This window comes from Sphaeramia orbicularis, chromosome 17, assembly GCF_902148855.1.
Source record: "Sphaeramia orbicularis chromosome 17, fSphaOr1.1, whole genome shotgun sequence".
Lineage (NCBI taxonomy): Eukaryota > Metazoa > Chordata > Actinopteri > Kurtiformes > Apogonidae > Sphaeramia > Sphaeramia orbicularis.
The window spans coordinates 17,175,901-17,195,817 of NC_043973.1; the positions used below are offsets into that span (position 1 = coordinate 17,175,901).

The following is a 19,917-nucleotide window of genomic DNA, read 5'->3' on the forward strand; positions in this document are numbered from 1 at the left end:
ACCACTACCCAGTGCAGAGCTGAGAACAAAGTCAAAACCACTATTACAAATGTTTAATTTGTGCATTCATGATAGGCAACATTGACTGCGAGTACGCCTTTTCTTTTTACACCGACGTGAACAGCAACAGTTCTGTGACATGAGTATGGGTGTACCATCCATAAAGGTTTCATCTGTTCTGGCGACAAACATGCACAAGCAAAGAATAAAAAAAAAAAAAACTTTGTACAATCTATTTTCATCATTAGGAAACATAGATAATTAAAAACTATGGATAAAATTAGTGCTTTCAGCTTAATTGTGTACATACAGTATGTATATATAATAAACCTGCCCTCCCTGTAGTGATTCTTAACAGGTCTGCAACATCGGAGTCAATGTTCAACATGCAAACTGACGCAATCTGCTGGTTTCACTGCGCCAGACTGAAGAGTTTACCCCAGGGAACACTTTTACATGGAAGTTTGACTGAAAACTTTTCCCAAAACAACAGATCTGTGATTCATCTGTCAGAACGTTGCTGTCAGTCCGTCAGTTTTACATCCTAGAGCTGTTTCTCTGCTGCGCTGAGAGGGACAGGGTTGAATTTGGTTTCGGTAGCTGTACTTATGAGTCACTTTTACTGAGGTATCGATGAACGCGCTGTCTGGTCCACTGTGACCGGCGGTTCATCTAAGAACGACAAACCCATAAAACAGACCAGAAATCCAGCTGAACTCGGCTCTGACGGACAAATGGATTGAAAGTTGGTATAAAGAGCCGAGTTCAGGTGAATCAGAACTTCAAGTGTCTTAAAAAAATCATTTGTATGTAATTTGGCCTGAAGCATTTTAGATCATTTCAACACTGACATTTCTAATGTTACGTTTCCAAATATGGAGTAAAAATTGATGGTCCATTAAAATGAAGCGGAGTTAATTTAATACCTTGTGTAACCGTGCAGGATCAGCTGTTTTCTACTAAATGGAGATCATGTCTAAGTTATTATGCTGGCGTTGAAGCTTCATAAAAGACAAAGACTGGGCTCAAAGGAGTTACAGAAGCAGCAGTAGTAGTCAAGGTGTTTTCTGTCGACCTTCAGTGATAATGCTTTGAGCACTTTAGATTCACCGAACATCAGTCGTAGACCTGATCGTGGCAGAAATGTCAAACTTTACATCGAGATTCGAGTCCTTAAGCTGTGCCGAGGGCTTCGCAAAATAAAGAGAAAACAACAATAAAATATACGCATGAATATAATCTGTACAGGTTGAAAAAAAAAAAAAAAAGACGACAGTGACACAGAATAACATGATTGTGGTGTTGCCGTGTTCTTTGAGTTCATATGAAAAACATTCTCAGTGGTCAGACAACGGACACGATGATGATGACGACGTGTGCAAGAGGACAAAGCATCCCTCCTCCTTCACTCAGGTTCATTAGGTTTGTTTTCGTTAAAAAAATGTTCTTCATCTGTGTTAAAAAATAAAGCGGGGGGGTCTCTGGAGGCTTCTGGACTTTCTTCTCATTGGCACACAGTTGTATCCAAAGGCTCTGGAGTCATGTTCGCCGCTCCGCCCCGACATTCTGGGCAGGTCTGAAGACGATTTGAGCTACAGTCAAGCTGTTCACAGTGCGTGTCTGTGTGTGTGTGTGTGTGTGTGTGTGTGTGTGTGTGTGTGTAGGGGCCGTTGTTGGCTAACACCAGTCAGCGATATAGTCAAAGTCAGAAAACATGTTCTGCTCCTCAGAGCTCAGCACTCGGGGTTCCCTGGGCGGGGTCAGGATGGGGGCCTCTGAGGTAAATTCATCGTCGAAGTTGCTGACGTCGTTGGCGCCTTGAATGGTCGGCACGAACGGCGGCTTCACCTTCTTCGCCAACAGTCCGTTCCAATCCATGTTCTACGACAAAAACACAGTAATTTATACACTGTTCCCACGCTGTTGTAGGGTTCTATATGTAGTTGATCTATTTCTCAAGAAAATCTGGAGCAAAACTTAGAAAACTTGAAACAAGTGTCACTTGCATTTCCATGAACTGGTTTGGAAGAAATAAACAAGGCTGCACTTTGTTTTAATTTACTAATTATTGGCTAAAATGGACATCTATCCCAGAAGATGTGACACCCCAATAAGGACAACACCTTGTTTTTCTCATGAGAAATACACACATATCTCAACATCTGTGTTTTGTTATCAACATGTGTAAATCAAGGCTATTATTAACGAAAACTAACAAAATGACGAAAACTAGAATTGTAAAAACATTTTCGTTAACTGAAATAAATAAAAACTATAAAGAAAAAAACGATAACTAACTGAAACTATATTGTGTGTTTACAAAACTAAAACGTATAAAAATTCTGGATAAAATTCCCTTCGTTTTTGTCTTTGTCAGTGTCGGATTGATATGAAATAAATTTATTTCCCTCAAGCAATTTTAGCTGCTGGCACCATATGATATTTAACGGTCCGTCACTTCTCATCACCTATGGTTTAGAGTTGACTTCTCATCCCCACTCTACCTGGAAACATGGAGACTAAAGTTGGGAGAAATCCCTGTCTGGGATTTATTTGAATACGACAGCAAAGAAGATAAAAGATATAAAGAAACTAAAACTAAACTAAAACTAAGCATTTAGAAAATAATGGAAACTAATAAAAAGTAGAAAACCTGCTCTAAAAACTAACTAAAAGTAGCTGAATTAGAGAAATAAAGTCTAAACTAAATAAAACTAAACTATAATGAAAAATCCAAAACTATTATAACCTTGGTGTAAACATGCATTCCAGGAAAATGGGTAAAAATGTTTATGAAAATGATGGATGTAATTATGTCAGCAGATTTACAGGACATGATCTGATGCAACATGAGAATATATGAGAATGATGTGACTGGGACTGAAACAGGACAATACCCAAACTAACTCAACCGTCTTATCATGATGGGATAACATTGGGACTCATTGACCCGCTTCTTTATTGTTGTATTTTAAGTTTTGATACTGCCCCGTCTGTGCTTGTTGACGTCTCTTGTTTTGTATGTCTTTACTTTTTTATTTCACTGTCTGTTTGTTAAAAGATGTAATCTGTTAAAAATAAAGTACATAAGGCTGCACTTTGTCTCCAGCAGGTGGAGCTGTAGGCTTCATTACATATGGTTAGAATACACAGTGCTGTGAGGTTTTATTTTTCCACAGAATATCTTTAGTTGTCTTTGAAGTTAAACTGGGTTCTATTTGTTATTGGGGAAAGCAGACGCATAAACCTGCAGGAGGACTGGGTCTGTGTAGGTTGTTTCTCCCATATGCTGTTTTACCTGAATGGAAAATCGATGTGTGGAACCTTGTAAATGAACCATCTCACAGGGGAAGGACAGTTATCAGAGCTCATGTCTGTTTCTTACCCTGAAGAAAAGGTGTTTCTTAACCTCCTCTGCATCTCGTTCTCCTGCTCCCAGACGTCGTTCTGGACTCCTCCTCAAAAGCTGAGCACGAGAAGACATGAAACCAGTCAACGCAGAGAAAAAAACAAAAAAAAACAAACTGTTCCGCCAAAGGGTCCAGTTCACCCCATGGGATGATTTTGTGAAATACAAAAATGAAACTAAAGATATTAACAGTGAAGGGTGTCAAATTCATCTAAATTCAGAGGTCAAATTCAGCCCAGTTTCACCTCCAGTGGGTCAGACCAGTTAAATAATACCATAATAACCTATACTTAATGACCACTCCAAACTTGTCTTTGTTTATCGTCTAAAAAAAGTAAAGTTACATGAAAACATCTACATTTACAAACTATCCTTTCACAAAAGAATGTGAACCTGACATTTCTTACGAAAAATAAGTGCAACTACACTCCTGTCTTCTTTTTGTTTAATTATTCATGCCTGATGAGTCTCATACCCACTAATATTATTGCCTCTACAGGTTTTTTTTTCCTTTGTTTTGCTTATTTATTTACTTATTTATGTAATCTTAGATAAGGATGCATTGCCTGGGACTCTGTAGGGAGGGGGGAGGGATGGGGTGGGTATTGTGTTTTTTGTTATGTAGAAAATCTAAAAGTGTTGTCTTTTTTTCTTGTATGATTGCCACTTGGGTATGCCTTGACTTTAATAAAAAGAATGTTGAAAAAAAAAGGGCAATTTTAACAATATTCTGCCTGTTACTACATGTTTTGTGTGTGTGTGTGTGTAGATCCACTGTGATCTGTAAGTTATAATGCACAAAATGACAAGATGAGACATAATATTGTTAAAATTGCACTTAAAAATTTCAGGTTCAAGTTATTTATATTTTTAAAGGATAGTTTGTAAATGTAAATATTTTCATACAGCAATTTTTATTTTTTCCACTTGAGAAAAGTTTGGATTTGACATGATGATGATGTTATTTTACTGGTTCAGCCCATTTGAGAACATACTGGGCTGAATGTGACCCCTGAACTACACCATCTGTCTCCAGCTGATCCTTCAGTCCATCAACTCACCCTCCTCATGATGGAGATGGCCTCAGTCGAGAGGAATCGTGGGTAACGAACTTCATCATTGACGATGCTGTCAAACACCTCCTCCTCATCGTCACCGGGGAACGGCGACTGAGGAGAGATGAGACAGAGGATGAAGACACAAGAATGTATGTCAAACCTGTACCATGCAGGTTTGTAGAAATGTACAATATATGAAAAAAAAAAAAAAAAAAAAAACAACAGTATTCAACATGTGGAGGAAACACATGCTCACCTCCCCCACCAGCATCTCGAAGATGAGGACGCCGAGGCCCCACCAGTCCACTGCACGCGTGTACGACGTTTCAGTCAAAACCTCCGGAGCTAAAAACTCTGGAGTTCCACAGAAAGTACTGGTCCGGTCCCTGAAACCCATTCCTGACAAAGAAACATATGATTAGAGGAAGTTCACACATTTATAGACAAAACTCTTCCATGACTTTTCAGAACCATAATTCAACTCCCATGACCTTTCACATCCCTCAGGTAAATGACCATGAGTGGAATTATTACAGGGTTTCTGCAGGTATCAGCAAATCTAATTCAATGCCCTTTTTAATGCCACTTTAAACAAATTTAATGCCCATGTCCAACTGCAGATACAGTTTTACATATACACATGACAGTCTACTGTCGACAGGCTTTAACCAGGTTCTGAACAGTTCCTCCTCCAACCACTTCTGCTGAAACTTGCATTTCTCCGACATTTGCTAATATTCCTTGTGCTCTTTCGCCACAGCACGAGCACGCTCACAGCACGTTGTATTCCCAGCTTCCGGTGTTGTGACTTTGTGCATTGGTCATAAACAATAGCCAATTAAAGGGTTCCACCTGTCAATCATCACACTATACTTCCAATTAAAATTATTAAATGTTTATATAATCCAAATAAATCGTCAATAACAATGCTTTTTTTCCATCAAGAGTATTTCATGTTTTAATGCCTCTGGACATCAAATTTAATGGTTTTTAATTCCATTCAAGGCCTTAATTTTCACAAAATCTATTTAATAACTTTTAGCTAATGCTTTTTAATGACTCACAGAAACCCTGTATTATATAAAATTTAAATAGTAGCCTTTTACATCCTCCAATTGCCAGATATTTTCACATTCATTTCTAAATGCATTGTTTTTAATCAAATGACAACAGCAACAAAAAGTCATACTGAGCTTCTAAAAATGTAAAAATAAAACAAAAAAAAACAAACAAAAAAAAAGCATGAGACTGTTAAAAATTGGTCTGGGCTTCATCTGTTATGTGCATTTCAATATATACAAAATAAAGCAACACAAACTCAGGCGGTGACAAAGACAGAAACCTCACTAACAGTGTTTACAGATGCTTAAAATAACACCTTATCTGGTCTTCATAATGTGTTCTCACTACTGAATGTGATAAAATACTGACCTTACACTTCTAATTGTCAATTATCAACTGAAACCTCAAGATATAATATATATATATATATATATATATATATAAATATTTCTGTTCAGAACTGCACGATGCAAGTGACCAACACTGATGTCAGAAAGCAAACCTTGTAAAAAAAAGAAGGTTTAATTAATTAGGTATTTCATGAGTTGTTGTGATTGTACAGGGTGTCCCATAAGTCTCCATACATAGGAAAAATAAACGTTTCTTGACATAAACCATTTTTATTTATATAATATGCTCTATATGACTGCCATTTTGTCGGGAACACATTTCAATGCGTGTCCTCCACTGCTGAAGAACTATAAAGAAGAAATATAAAGAAATACATGTTAGAACCATATGTATTATGTCTCCTATGTATGGAGACTTATGGGACACCCTGTAGAAATCCTATTATAGGTGATGTCTTTACAATCAAGAATATTTCCACTATGGTCTTATGTAACAATTTTTTTTCCCCCATTCTTATTTTGTGAAGCTCCAATTCTGATTCTATATGAATGCTAATGTCATAAATAACTTGATCGTCCCTTTTACCTTCTTTGCAAAGCCCAAAGTCTGCGATCTTCACATAACCCTCTGTGTCCAGGAGCAGGTTATCCAGCTTCAAATCTCTGCACAAGACAACAGCGTACATGGACTTCTCATGTGTCTGCTCTTAAATAATGGATTGTACAATTCTTCAGCTGTACATGAAACATTTATTTACCTGTAGACAATCTTATGGTCGTGTAAAAACTGTAATCCCAATACGACACAGGCTGCATAAAATCTACAGGATGAAAAAAGACAACGAGGTTAAAATGTCACTGAAACCTTATGATAAAGAAGAAAATACCAGTTTTTTTAATGCCACTAGGAATACATCTTCAGACCAACTTAAAAAAAAACCTTCAAAAGCCATTCATTCATTTAACTCATAAAGACCCAAACATACACCAGCGATCAAAATCATCTACTGATCTAAAATGTTTAATACCTGTTGATCCACTAATCCTATCAATACATGTAAATAATGTAAAATACAGTTTGTCATCTTTTCATGGTCATCAGATATGACCCATTTGGACATACACAGGCTCCGTAGTTACCATGGAAACACCATCATCTTCTGATTGATTCACCAGTAAAACCCATGGAGTTGGATCAATGACAGTGAATGGACACGTTATATGTTCATTTAATGATATATTTTGATGAAAATGTCAGTTTTTATTCAGTTTTCTCTGTTTTTGATATAATAACCCTCAACTTTAATCTGAAGTTTTATGAATATCTACATGATCAATACATTAAATATGGGAAAATACCCGACTTTTACTGGAAAAATGCAAAATACAGAGGATTATCTTATGATAAATGGTGACAAATTATTTAAGAAAGGCTAAATAATAGAGAAAAAGATCATTTAGGAACTGCCGCAAAAGTAGTACTAAGTCTTTATGGATTAATATTATTTTATTAAGAACTACTTTGAGATTTTTTTCTGTCTTGTACAACTTTCCCATTTTTTCCATTTAAAGCCCTTTAAAACTAACACAAGCAGAGGTTGGAAACATACAGTCTATTTGACTGATTTAGTCCAAATCCACTTGCATTTCTACAATACTTCTTACAAAATGCGATGTTTCAGTGAACTTATGCAATTATAGCACTTGCAATAAAGAAAGACTTGACATGTTTATTATCCTTAGTGATTAGCCATTTCATTTGTTTGCACAAAGATAAAAAGTCCACTGTGGGCATAAATACAACATAGCTAACTCAACCTGCTGTAATGCTGTAATGGCACAGATAATTTACATTTAAGTTGTTATTCAGTGTATTGTTATACCTTTCTACAAATACATCTTGTAAGAATGACTTTGGGACTAAAACAATGATGACAAACTATTAACCTTTAAGCACTGGGCCATTTGTTTCCAATCTGAATCATTTTAACGTAACACAAAGCAGTAGATTAGCCGACAGCAGAAGTTTCATTCGTGTAAAACCAAGTTATGATCAGAAATAGCAAAGTTAGGACAAAAACATAATCATCACTTCATAATGCAACCTTTCTTTTGGCTCTTCTTTGTCTCATTCAGTAAGTTTTAACAGTAGAAAAATAATACTTGTACTTTTGGATCTGCTTAGTGTTAGCGTAGCGCTTCAAAATTTGTTGCACTAGTTGTTTTAAGAAATTATTCATGACATACGCTGGTCTCAGACTGTTCGCTTGTTATAGATATATGTCCTTTTAAGTACTTGTTGTGTTCTGTATTCTGGACATTAGTTTTGTTGAGCATTTATGTGACATTGTCCTGGTTATGTGGATGCATAGAATGTGTATATATCTACAAGCTTCATGTAGCATTACCACTAAAACTGCTAACTGTGTTTCTTTTTCCAGGAGGCTGCAGGAAGTGGTACTTTTTACCTTGACCCATATCCATAAATTGTATTAAAAAATGTAAATCCTGTCCCTGTATCAGACGCTGAAGGTGAATCTAAAGTCAGAGTTGTGGATACTCACACAGCCCTCGGCTCAGAGAAAACATCAGCGTGAATGTGCATCATGAGGTCGCCTCCCGCTGCGTATTCCATGACAAAACAAACATGCTCCTGTGTCTGGAAACACGCAAACAGGTTTACCAGGAACGGGTGACGCACGCTGTTGACCGTCTCAAAAATCCTTTTCTCACACATCAGACTGGAAAGGAAAACAAAAGAGGAAAAGGGAAATGTACTCACTATGTTGGTTATTTCTCCTTTTGCAGCCTGAAAGCTTCCCAATCAATGTGAAAATTAGCCTGTCTGATAAGTTTACCTGTCCACTTCATCACGAGCCACGATGTCACCCTTCTTCAGAGCTTTAATGGCAAACATCTCTCCTGTGCTTTTATACTCTGCTAACAACACCTGCAAACGAAGAAGAGGATACTGTCACTTAATCTTTACCTTAACTCGGAACATAGAATTAAAGGCCTAATGCTAAAGAAAATACTAGGGAAACAAATAATGTAGAGTAAAAATAAGAGATAAATGCAGGTATAAATACAGAAAAGCAGCAACGGGAAACATTTGATAAGATTTCAAATGACCTAAAGATTAAAAATTGAGTTAATCTTTCTGTAGTTATTTTTTCCTGTAGGAAAATATTTGCATGTGTATGCAAACTTCACATTAACCCCACCAGCGAATATATACAGATGGTTCCTACAAGTTTGTACAAGTTAAATTTAAGACTTTTTAAGACTACTTAGAAGTCAGGATTAAAACAGAACTGAATGCCCATTTCACAGCCATACTGGCAAAAATTTGTGACTCCTTGAATTTAGGAAAAAGTATTCATTTACTCCCAACGCCTTGATTCCCACCATTCTGAGTCATTTCTCACCAGGGGGCTGCAAAGTTAGCGATAATTGCTTCCTAATTTTCAATTGCTGGGTTGGAACGGGTGGAACTGAGTCAACTAACGTTACTTTCTTTGCAGCTTGGACATTTAACAGACACATGTAAGCACAACACAGCCAACAAGTTTATGGCAACATAACTTAAGACCTACCATATCAAATTTAATACATTTTAAAAACTGTTTTTAGAATTATTTAGAATTATTAAAAAAAAAAACACAAAAAAAAAAAAACCATAACAATTTTAAGTAAAACCGTTTAACCAGATGTTAAATTACTGACCATGCAGATCAGGGGTGTCAAGCTCATTTTAGTTCAGGGGCCCAGATTCAGCCTAATATGATATAAAGTGGGCCGGACCAGTAAAATAATATAAGTAATAGGATAAGAACTTTTGAGTGTAAAACGTAAATTCTGTAATGACAATGTTTATATCCACAAATTTTACTTGAACATAACATGAACAAATATGAACAAGCTGAAAATTCTTTAGTAAAATAAGTGCAATGTTAACAATATTACGCCTTAGTTTATCATTTATACATGTGTATCACAGTTTACAGATCACAGTGGATCAACAAATACATAAAACATTAAACAATGGGGAGAATATTATTAAAATTCCACATACCTCTCATAAGACATTTCAGATATTCACACTTTTTGTAAAAGACTAGTCTGTAAATGTAAACATTTTTATGTAATTTTCCTTTTTTTTACACTAAAACAAAGAGACAAATTTACAGATTTCATTATTTATAGGTTATTATGATAGTATTTTACTAGTCTGATCCACTTTAGACTGAAATGACCTAAAACGATTTTAACATCCTTGATTATTAATATCTTCAGTAATTTTAGCATTTCACAAATTCATCCCAGGGGCCAGACTGAACCCTTTGGCGGGCTGGATTTGGCCCCTGGACCGCATATTTGACACCTGTGAAGCAGATGTTCATAAAGACTCAGAGTAAATTCAAAGGTTGTTACAACAGTGTCAGAATATGAGTCAGAGTGTACATTACTGCCGGTTTGCGAGAGCTGGATGAAGACTTACTTTCCCAAAATGACCACGTCCGAGGACTGCGACACATTTAAAGTCCTGGAGACTGAAGTGGAACTGCTCTTCTTCCCTGAAAGAACATCAGTTTTTCATTTATATTATGGATCCTTGTGAACTGACTGACTAACAGCTACAGCTATTACTACTGGGGTGTTTCTGCTTCACGGCAGTGAAACATAACTATGAATATTCAAAGCCAGGGGGCAGTGTTGACTCCTGAAATAACTTCACCGTGTCAATGAGTGTTTTAAGAGCACAGACCTTGAAACGGTGACAACAATAAGGGCAGTTTGCCAACCGTCTGTTCAAGCTCATGGCTCCTTCACCAGAAAAAGTAACAGCAAAACACTGAAACTAAAATCATGCTTCATAAAAAAAAAAAAGACCCCTGTGATGAACTATAACTGCAAAAAAATGTTGTTCTACAGGGTGTGTAGAGCAATTAGCTGCTGCAATGATGCCTCTTTCCATCACTTTGGATGTATATTAATGCAATGATTAGAAAAGATCACAGAGTTTATTTCCATATTCCATAGTGGTAGAAGAATCTCAGAATTTTTCATTTTCTCTAGACACTACAACAACAATAACAGTAAGGAAAACCCTGACAAAGTCTTTTCCACAGTTCATCTCTACTTCAGATTACAGTTATGTTTTAAAGGTGTTCACTATTGGGCTCTACCTTAAGTCAGTATCTTTCTGGAGGGCAGTGAGCTCTAGGTCTGGATGCTGAATGTCCTGCTCCACCACTCGGTCCAGGTCTGACTTCACTGCTATGCTGTTCCTCTTGTTCAGGAAGTCGAATGAGGCGAGAGCGTCCTGCAGAGACGGGACACATTAAATACAGACGGGTCTTAAAAGTCACTGGAGGAAACTCAAGGTTGAAGTTTATTTATTACTAGTGTGCTCAGGATTAATTTTTATGTATCATGTAAAGGACGACTAAAAGGAGTTCTTTCATAGATTTATTGTTCTGAACTCAGCACAGTCTTTCCCTCTTTTATTCTTCACATTAACTGAACTCTTGTACATCTTGTTGCCTTCTAAGCTCATATCTATACTATTATTTGTTTAATGCATGCTTCACTTAACAGAATCTGTGTTTTCAAAGATGCTATTAAACACAGCTGAATATAAATGTACTTTCTTTGTGCTGATTCTACATTAATTGTCATTTTACATTTAAACATCCATTATTAACTCTTTCCCCGCCATTGACGAGATATTCCGTCAATTGCTTCCCAACGCTTCCCCGCCAATGACGAGATTTTCCGTCAATCCGTGTTTTCACTGTTATACTGTAGTTGGAGGTGTTGTGGATCATGTGAATTACTTTCCTTAGTCCAAAAACAAACAATTAAGCAGCTTTTTCGGAAAAATGACGGGCCGGGTTTAACGTTTTTGCACTGGAGTCTCCGTATCCCATGGCAACGCATCCAGCGGCAGTCACTGAATGAGGAAGTGCAGACTGTGCAGGAACCGCGCGCAGTTTCAAAAGCCTTAAAGATGATTATGGAGACAGAGTCTGACAATTCAATATATGATGGAGCTACAGAAGAACCATTTAGAGACAGGAACGGAGAAACAGAAGGTGAGGGAGACGAAGACGGAACACGGGAAACAAGGAGCGGCTCAGGTCCGACACGGAGGGGGAGGGGGGGCGGGGCACGGAGCGACACGGAGAAAATGACAGACAGGAGGAAGAGAAAAGAGACATTTGTAGAGGACATTCACGGAGAAGACAGACATACAGACATGGGACAAGACAAAGGAAAGCTAGTCTGCATCTGTTAGAGTGAGTTCAGATTCAGACTGAGGACACAGAACATATTCAGCTGTAGAATGTCAGCAGGACACATGGAAGACACTGTTGGATTTGGCTTTTGTATGAAATAAATAAATACATATATTCATACAGAGATAAATAACTAGATGTCCATAGAATTATTTACAGATCAAACACAGCAGCTGGTCCAACAGGAGGACCTGGTGCAGCCAAAGGCCAGAAATCTACAGTATTTAGTGCATTTGTTTCTTTTTTTCTTGAAAATGAGGAATATTGAGGTGTTTATATCCAAAAGCTAAACTACTATGTGTTAGACTTATAACTGATGTATGTAAATGTGCAAAGTTTAGAAGGAACCTGGTGCTTTACAAGATGTTCGGTCTAAAGTTTGGTGTGGATTCCCCTAACATTTTGTGGAATGATGGGATATCTTAGAGCTGTTTGTTACTATTATTGCTGTTATTATTATTTTATTTTGTGATTTTGAAGACAGTGTTACTGTTGGTAAATAAGAAAGAGTCAAAAATGTAAATAGGAAATCAGTTTTCTCTTGAAAATCAATATCTTTGAAAAAAATGCAATTTTCTCAGCTTTTTGCTCAAAATTCAGTTTTTTCCTGAAAATGACCAATATTCAAATGTTTATATCTCACGAACGAATAAAGATAGAATAAAATAGTTTTTTGTGTTTAAAAGTTGAAGTTCTGTTCTTTCTTTTGATGTATTCAGTGTTCACATACTCCTAACACAACATTTTCAGTGAGCCTCCAAAGATTAGTGAAAATGACCAAAACGGCTGGCGCTGGCTACCAACTCACTGGAAAATGCTCTGGCGGGGAAAGAGTTAAAAGCTTCAGTCAGAAGAAAACAATAATTAATTATGTGAATAATTACTTATTCTTTGAAACAACACCCCAGTCTATTGCTGTAGATTGTGTTTGCCGTATGCACAAACATGCTTTGGTCTTCGAAAAACTGGTTTATTATGAAAACTGTAGATAAAGCTGAAGAATCAGACAGAATTTAAAGCCTTGAAATGAATAAACACTGTACCCATCAGTTAGATAAGAGTCTAACATTCAAACAGAGAAGTCATTCAAAGGCTTAAATATTCTGTCTTTGTTTCTGATTAAATGCCTAGCTTCTCTGCAGTCTGGCTCGTTCGTACACAAATCGACCTTGACAGGAATCTGCTGCTGTGCCGTCGTTCATCTGTGCTTACATCAACCTTATAAACAACATCTGTAGTTACTGGAACAGCGTACCTGGACTTCCTCCTTGTCAGGCATCTTACTCTGCACCAGTGGTTCTCGGACGTCGTCAGGGGCTGGGTAGTGCTTGGGTCCCGGAGTGGGCTCTTTGTCAAAGTCCAGTTTGGTCACCAGTGGGTCACTGTGTGTGGACACAAGTAGAACTTAGAAAAGATACAGATGATCCTCAGATATACAATATGTGAACTGATGTTAATACTTGGGTTTTTCCTGTTTTTCTACATGTCACTAAAATGGAAATCTGGCAAAAAGAACAACCACAATGTTTCCAATGACAATCACACTCCAAATTTAGAAATACTATTTTCTCACATTTTTAAAAGCAAATGGTTTTCTCTCACATAATCACACTGTTAAAGGACTCTAATCTCACCATAGATACATTTTTTTTTAACAAATTATGTAAAAAAAACATAGTTATAATAGGCATGTAACAATATATTATTAATTCTAATCATAAAATAACAGTAAGCAGTCAAGTATCCCTGTGTAAAAGGAAACTTTAAAATGACATCCTAGTGAATAATTCTCACATTCCATTATTCAATCAGACATTTGCCTTTCATATTTCTGTCAATACTTCATCATTGTCTCAGTCATTCACACTTTGACAGTGCTGGAGAACTGGTCTGGCACCTTCCTGCATAGTGTAAAATGAGTAAAAACTTTTTTGTGATTCATGCAACAAACTAGAAAAACAACCCACACATCTTGGACACTGCTGAGCACAGGATGCTACAATGACGCATTTGCAAAACAGCGCTGGGAGAGACGTTTTGGTGGAACATCTGCACCTCATGGTATTAAAACAACTAAATCCCTACAAAAGAAAACCCTTTCTAAACAGACTTTTGTCAGCACTCAGGGTGAAGTTGCAGCTAGAAGACTGTTCTTTCATGTAGTGAGAGGAACTTTCAAAGGGATAACAAACAGTATTAATAGGATGACAATCTACAACTGCACAACAGACACATTCACCCTTATTTCCACATTACATCCAATCAGTGAAAACCAAGGAATGACAGGATTGAAAAAATATGGATCATATCTCAGATCTACATTTATTGGCACTTTCTCTACCTCTTCAAAGGATACTACATCTTTGACGAAATAAAAAAAAGGAGCACTTAGAACTTTTCTCTCCCTCATTTGCTATGTTTACAGTACTTCTTCGACTTCTCTAATAGAAACAACTGACAAAGTGAGCGGAGTTTACCAGCACCCCCACCCCTCCTGCTCACTGTTTACCCAGGGATTAATTAATTATTATTATTAAAATTAAGAGAAAGGCACATCTAAAGAAAATGTGCATCAAATTGGGTGAATAATGTCTGAGAAATCGGTTGGACACATTTTCTAACATGGGATTTTCAAAAATGATACCCCTACCCCCACTGGGGTGGGCAGATGGGTGTATAATAGATGAAGATAATTGTGCAACCACATATTAGACCATACAGCCACACTAGATTGTTGAACTAGTTCAGATCTACATTGCTGAAAATCGTTGAAGCCTGTGGAAACAGGACTGTAGAGGGGTATGTGTGTCTTGTGTGTACCTGCTGGGTGTGGGTGAACCAGGCAGACTGCTATGCCCGGTCTCAGCTGCCTGAGGGCTGAAGGAGTTGGTGCTGACCGTTGGTATGGCTCTTCTGACCAAACGGCCCCAGGTGGCAATGTTAATGTTCATCTGAGGGGCCCGCAGGAAGGTCTTACCTGAAGAAGAAAAGGAAAAAAAGACGTACAGAGTGTTAGGGTGAGGACGGAGATTTTAAAGCATAATGTACACAAGACAATGTACTATATTTATACAGTACCTCCTCTAATAAAAATTTATTGTCAATTAAATGAGCAATATATATCTAAGTACCTTTTTACTCATTTTTTAATTCATTTATTTGAAATTTTCTTTTCCTTATTTATTTGTATGTGAACTTACAAATACACACATGTGTATATGTGTGCATTTATATATGTATGTGTCTGTACATATATTTGAAGGGTGTTATATATTTGAAGGATGGATTTCTGTCTAATGAAACACAGGGCTTTAATTTGGATACAGGAAAGGCTGAGTCTGTATTAACAGTGTAATGTATTAAAAGAGGAAATGTAAGCTGATCAGGTGAGGATTTGTAGTAAATAAAGAGGGAATTACAAATAAAGGACTCTAATACAACCCTGGTTTCAAAAGAGACCTCATACATCCTGAAGCTGAGCGAAGATCTAATTTCTTTTGGAGGAAATACGGTATCACAAAATAATCTATTATTTTCTTGCCACTGAACTAAAGGAAGTAAGGATTCTCAAATACTGATCCTGTAAATACGGAACAACAAACAAAGCAAAAAAAATCACAGAGAATCACAGTAGAAGTATGTTGTCAAGGTGCACAGCTAGGACTTGGCTCACCTTGCTGCTTTGAGAAAATTTTCTTCTGTCTTTGCAACTTTGGTCGTCTCTCAATGACAGGATTGAAAAATGTTACCTAAGCAAAACAAAACAACAAAATTTAAAAAGGAAAATAAAGTCTGTAACTACGAAAGAACTGTCGGTGTGTTTGTGTACAGCAGTTCAACAGCAGTTTACAAGGAAATGAACAAGGATATTCTTGATCTGATTTCAAGTTAAAAACCATTACGTGCTGCGCACTTTTAATACCCCCTCAGCCAAATATAGTGTAAGATTCTGTTGAAAGTGCCCTATAATTTAAAATAGATAGTCTTTGTGTAAAACTTATTACATACACATTTATATTTGAAAGTACTCAGATATTATAACTGCACAAGGCCATTTGACCTTAAAAAAGTAGGTCATGGTGACCTATTTATTTATAGGCTTCTGCTCCATGCCAAGATGCATCCACAGTATCAACTTGGTGCAGATATCTCAATGCATTCTTCAGATTATGCGATTATGTCGTTGAATGGACAGACAGACGACAAAACGATTATTATTATAAAATGATTATTATTATAAAACAGTTATTACCCCTTCACCCAGCATATTAAAATACATGCAATGATGTAACCACTCATGTAAAATAAACTCATGCTTTTATTGCAAATGGTTAAAGCAATTATAATTCGGTGCCTTCTTGTGATCAAAAACAATAAACACAACAAAAGCCCTCTAAACCATTCTTCTTCTATGTTTGTTTATGATTTATGGATGCCTTTGAAGCAGAAATCCACCAGTACAATACACCTTTGTCTGGGACATTGTTTGCATTCTGTATGAGCTGAATATCATCTGTCAACTGCAGGCCATATGCCATTACTGTGACCTCTCAACATTTGTAATAATCATCCTCTTGGTGAATTAAAACAGTGTGGGTTTGTGCACCTCTGCAAACAGCATCCCCTGGGGCTCCAGGTACAAACACATCCCATGACGCTGGTTGTCCAGGAAATCCTCCAGCCGCAGGAACTTGACAGCGCAAAGTGAGCGCCAGTCACGCCAGTAGACGGAGATCTCCAGCTCACGAGACTAGAGAAAACCACAACCGACAACAAACATGTCCACTGAGCTGCCTGTATACACTGACTGTGTGTTCAACAATCCAGTTTCCAAAAGGCAGTTTTCCAAATGAGCGGTTTGCATCGTTATTCTAAATGCAGAATATGCATGTTCAAAGTTTCTTTTGAATCTGAATATTATCTGGATATCCCACAATTAATCAGAAAACACTTAGTGTGGGAAACACTCAATTTGGAAAAAAGCCTAATTGGGAATATCAAAACGGTGCATGTTTGTTTACATGCCCTGTATCAAATTCAGAATACTGTGAAACATCAGTGTGGAAGTAAACATAGTGTGTGTCAACAGCTCTGATGTAGGTCAAGGGCGATATTGTGTGTGTTACCCGGTCCAGCTCCAATGTAAACTTCTGGTCCCAGGCCTGGTTGCTGACCGGCCTCCAGCTCGTCTGCCCGACTACTGTGTTGTCCAGCTTTAGAACCGCACTGATCTCATCTGAGGAAAAGTATACACATGTCATTTGTTAAGCACAAAGCCATCAATAATATCCTAATTGTGGCTCGAGTTCAGTTCAAATCATTCACGAGTCCAATATGATCCAGCTGTTTAAAGTAATCAGATTTTGTTTCCAAACTTTTTGTCAATATTTACTCTTTTTGTATGAAGTCAGGTCTACTTACTGGAGAGCTCCTCGCTCTTTGTCAGGTTCCGTGAGCTCACGCCGCGGTTTCGGTTTGCTCGGCTAATGAAGGATGATCGTGTCTCGCTGGGGCTCCAGCCGGGCAACGGGACAGACGCAGCTTTGGACCGACCTGGGACATTTTCCAGAAGGTCCTGACAGCCCATGAGCCTGACGTCTAACGTGCCTGGAGGTGAAGGGGAGAAGACCATACACAGTCAAAAATAGGGCTGGGTATCATGGCCAATTTCCATAATTGATTCGATTCGATTTCGATTCATAAGGTTCTGAATCAATTAATCACTATTCGATTCGATTCAATATCGATTCAATTCAGTATTAATTGATTGATTCAGAGTAATTTAGTGATACCAAAGTACAATTTTGAGTTGTAACCTGATTATTTAAGTACCGCAGTCCTGCAACACATCAATACTGGTATCAATATTGATATTAGAAAGGAAATAAATATGACATTTCAGCAGTAAATTGCTGAATCTGCTCTGAAATAATGAACGGGACAGAAACATTGCCATGTTTTTACAGTGGACCAGAACGGACTTCACCTTTATTCTGTTTTATGGCTGGAGGCTACTACTCACTGGGGTGTGGGGGGGTGCGCTCTGTGATTGCTGGCTGGAGCGGAGCAGGGCTGGGGGGTGCACCTGCGCTGTGAATGTTGGTCGAGGAGCGGGGGCTTGGGGGGGGGGGTTAGCTATCGGACATTGTCGCTTTACTCTTCCTCTAACTCCATACTCAGCCATAGGTGATAGTATGGATCCAAGTTATTATTCCAAGAACGACCAGCTTCCGCAACTCGCTGGGCGGCCAGTTCCTTCACACTCCGGGTTCGAGTTTGAGGCCGAAGGACCTCCAGCAGAAAGGGTTTCCCCACTGCGTCTTTTCCGCGAGCTAGACCAAGTCTTCCCCAGGGGTTCGGAAGACGGAGCCGCCCGCGGTTCCGCGTACTCCCAGTCCTGCTCTGAAAAATCGATCTCATCCACTATTAATCGATTACGCAAAATTAAAATGAGATCGATCTAAGATTGATTAAATCGCTTTTTTTTACCCAGCCCTAGTAAAAAATGACACCATTTAGCACATTTACATGGTACATGTGATGATAAACTACCTGCCAACCAAGGTTGCATGATTTCAGAATTGTTACTGCAGTGTGTGTGCAATATCAAGTACAGAAAATCTACAACTTTTATGCTGATTGATAAAGCAAAAGGACTTGCAACTAATCTATGAGAGAAGCCTCTACATTAGAACATGATTCCAATCTCATTATCATCAAAATCTAAACCAGTGACTCACATTTTTCTATTCAAAACACCAAGAAACACATTTTTACAATTCTGTTGCTTCTAAATTTACAATATATTATGAACTGCAATGTTGTTATTAATTTGTCCCACTGTCAAAATGAGCCTGAATGTCTCTTCACATAACTTTTCTTGAAGGGATGTAAACACAATGGTTTTCCATTGTGTTCATGTATATGTCCCTTACCTCTCCTCTGAATTTCATATGACTTTGCAATAAGTATTTTACACTGATATTCAGTGACCTATAACCAGGGTTTCTGCACAGCAGGAGGACTTGGTATCAGCAGCACTTTACTGACGCCCTGTTATGAGATGATGAAAACTGGTTTCACTCCACAAGACTCCGAAAAATATGTTTCGCTAAACCCCTGCTAGTTCAAGTGGACTAATCTAACACTTTCAATGGTGACAGAATCACTATAAACAGATGTAAATAAACAGCTAAAGAACAAAAGCTACTGGAGCAACTGATTAATACATCGTCTTCTATAATACAAATAGACCAGTGTTATAGCTACTGTCTCTTCTTCAGTCTCTGACAACACTATTTCTTTTATGAAAGAACTTGATGCAGCCAATATTTTTCTGAAACAAATGGAGAATCCTGTTTTAACAACAAGCATTAATGCAACACTGGTTAAAAAAAAAACAACCACAAACATTAATAATAATAATAACAATCCCCTCTAAAATTACTTCAAATGAGTAGACAAAGCTCTTTTCTACTTTTGTTTGTTGTGTTGAAATTGATTGTTCAGCAACAAAGTTCATGAAATGATGGTTCACATTCAAAAAATAAAACCTATAATAAAAATAGGACCAATGGCCCTGTAGCTTACTGGCCAAATTAAAAGCTTTGGGAAATGTATCCAGATGCCATTTATTATCACCCAGTTCTGTGTACTTATTATATTACAGAAATAGCCCATGTTTTGGTCATATTCCAATCAGATCTGTAAAAAATTCAAATTCCAACTTGATATCA

General features: G+C 37.5%; 1 protein-coding gene across 3 annotated transcripts in view; it reads right to left on the minus strand.

Annotated features, from left to right (window-relative positions):
• Positions 1-38: 38 nt before the first annotated feature.
• The window catches only part of pkn2a (protein kinase N2a), a 48,174-nt gene continuing 28,295 nt past the window's right edge, over positions 39-19,917 (minus strand). For 2 of the 3 annotated variants that reach the window (XM_030159655.1, XM_030159653.1), the window contains exons 8-23: positions 17,603-17,788; positions 17,308-17,417; positions 16,788-16,931; positions 15,855-15,930; positions 15,002-15,158; positions 13,437-13,563; positions 11,069-11,205; positions 10,381-10,456; positions 8,738-8,829; positions 8,444-8,620; positions 6,638-6,700; positions 6,466-6,542; positions 4,724-4,866; positions 4,471-4,578; positions 3,386-3,466; positions 39-1,881 (exon numbers count right to left, since the gene is read on the minus strand). In XM_030159655.1, coding sequence (XP_030015515.1) covers positions 1,678-1,881; positions 3,386-3,466; positions 4,471-4,578; positions 4,724-4,866; positions 6,466-6,542; positions 6,638-6,700; positions 8,444-8,620; positions 8,738-8,829; positions 10,381-10,456; positions 11,069-11,205; positions 13,437-13,563; positions 15,002-15,158; positions 15,855-15,930; positions 16,788-16,931; positions 17,308-17,417; positions 17,603-17,788 — 1,958 coding nt within the window. In that variant the 3' untranslated portion in view covers positions 39-1,677. The remainder of the gene's footprint in view (positions 1,882-3,385; positions 3,467-4,470; positions 4,579-4,723; positions 4,867-6,465; positions 6,543-6,637; positions 6,701-8,443; positions 8,621-8,737; positions 8,830-10,380; positions 10,457-11,068; positions 11,206-13,436; positions 13,564-15,001; positions 15,159-15,854; positions 15,931-16,787; positions 16,932-17,307; positions 17,418-17,602; positions 17,789-19,917) is intronic. The other variant, XM_030159654.1, reaches the window with a different exon arrangement.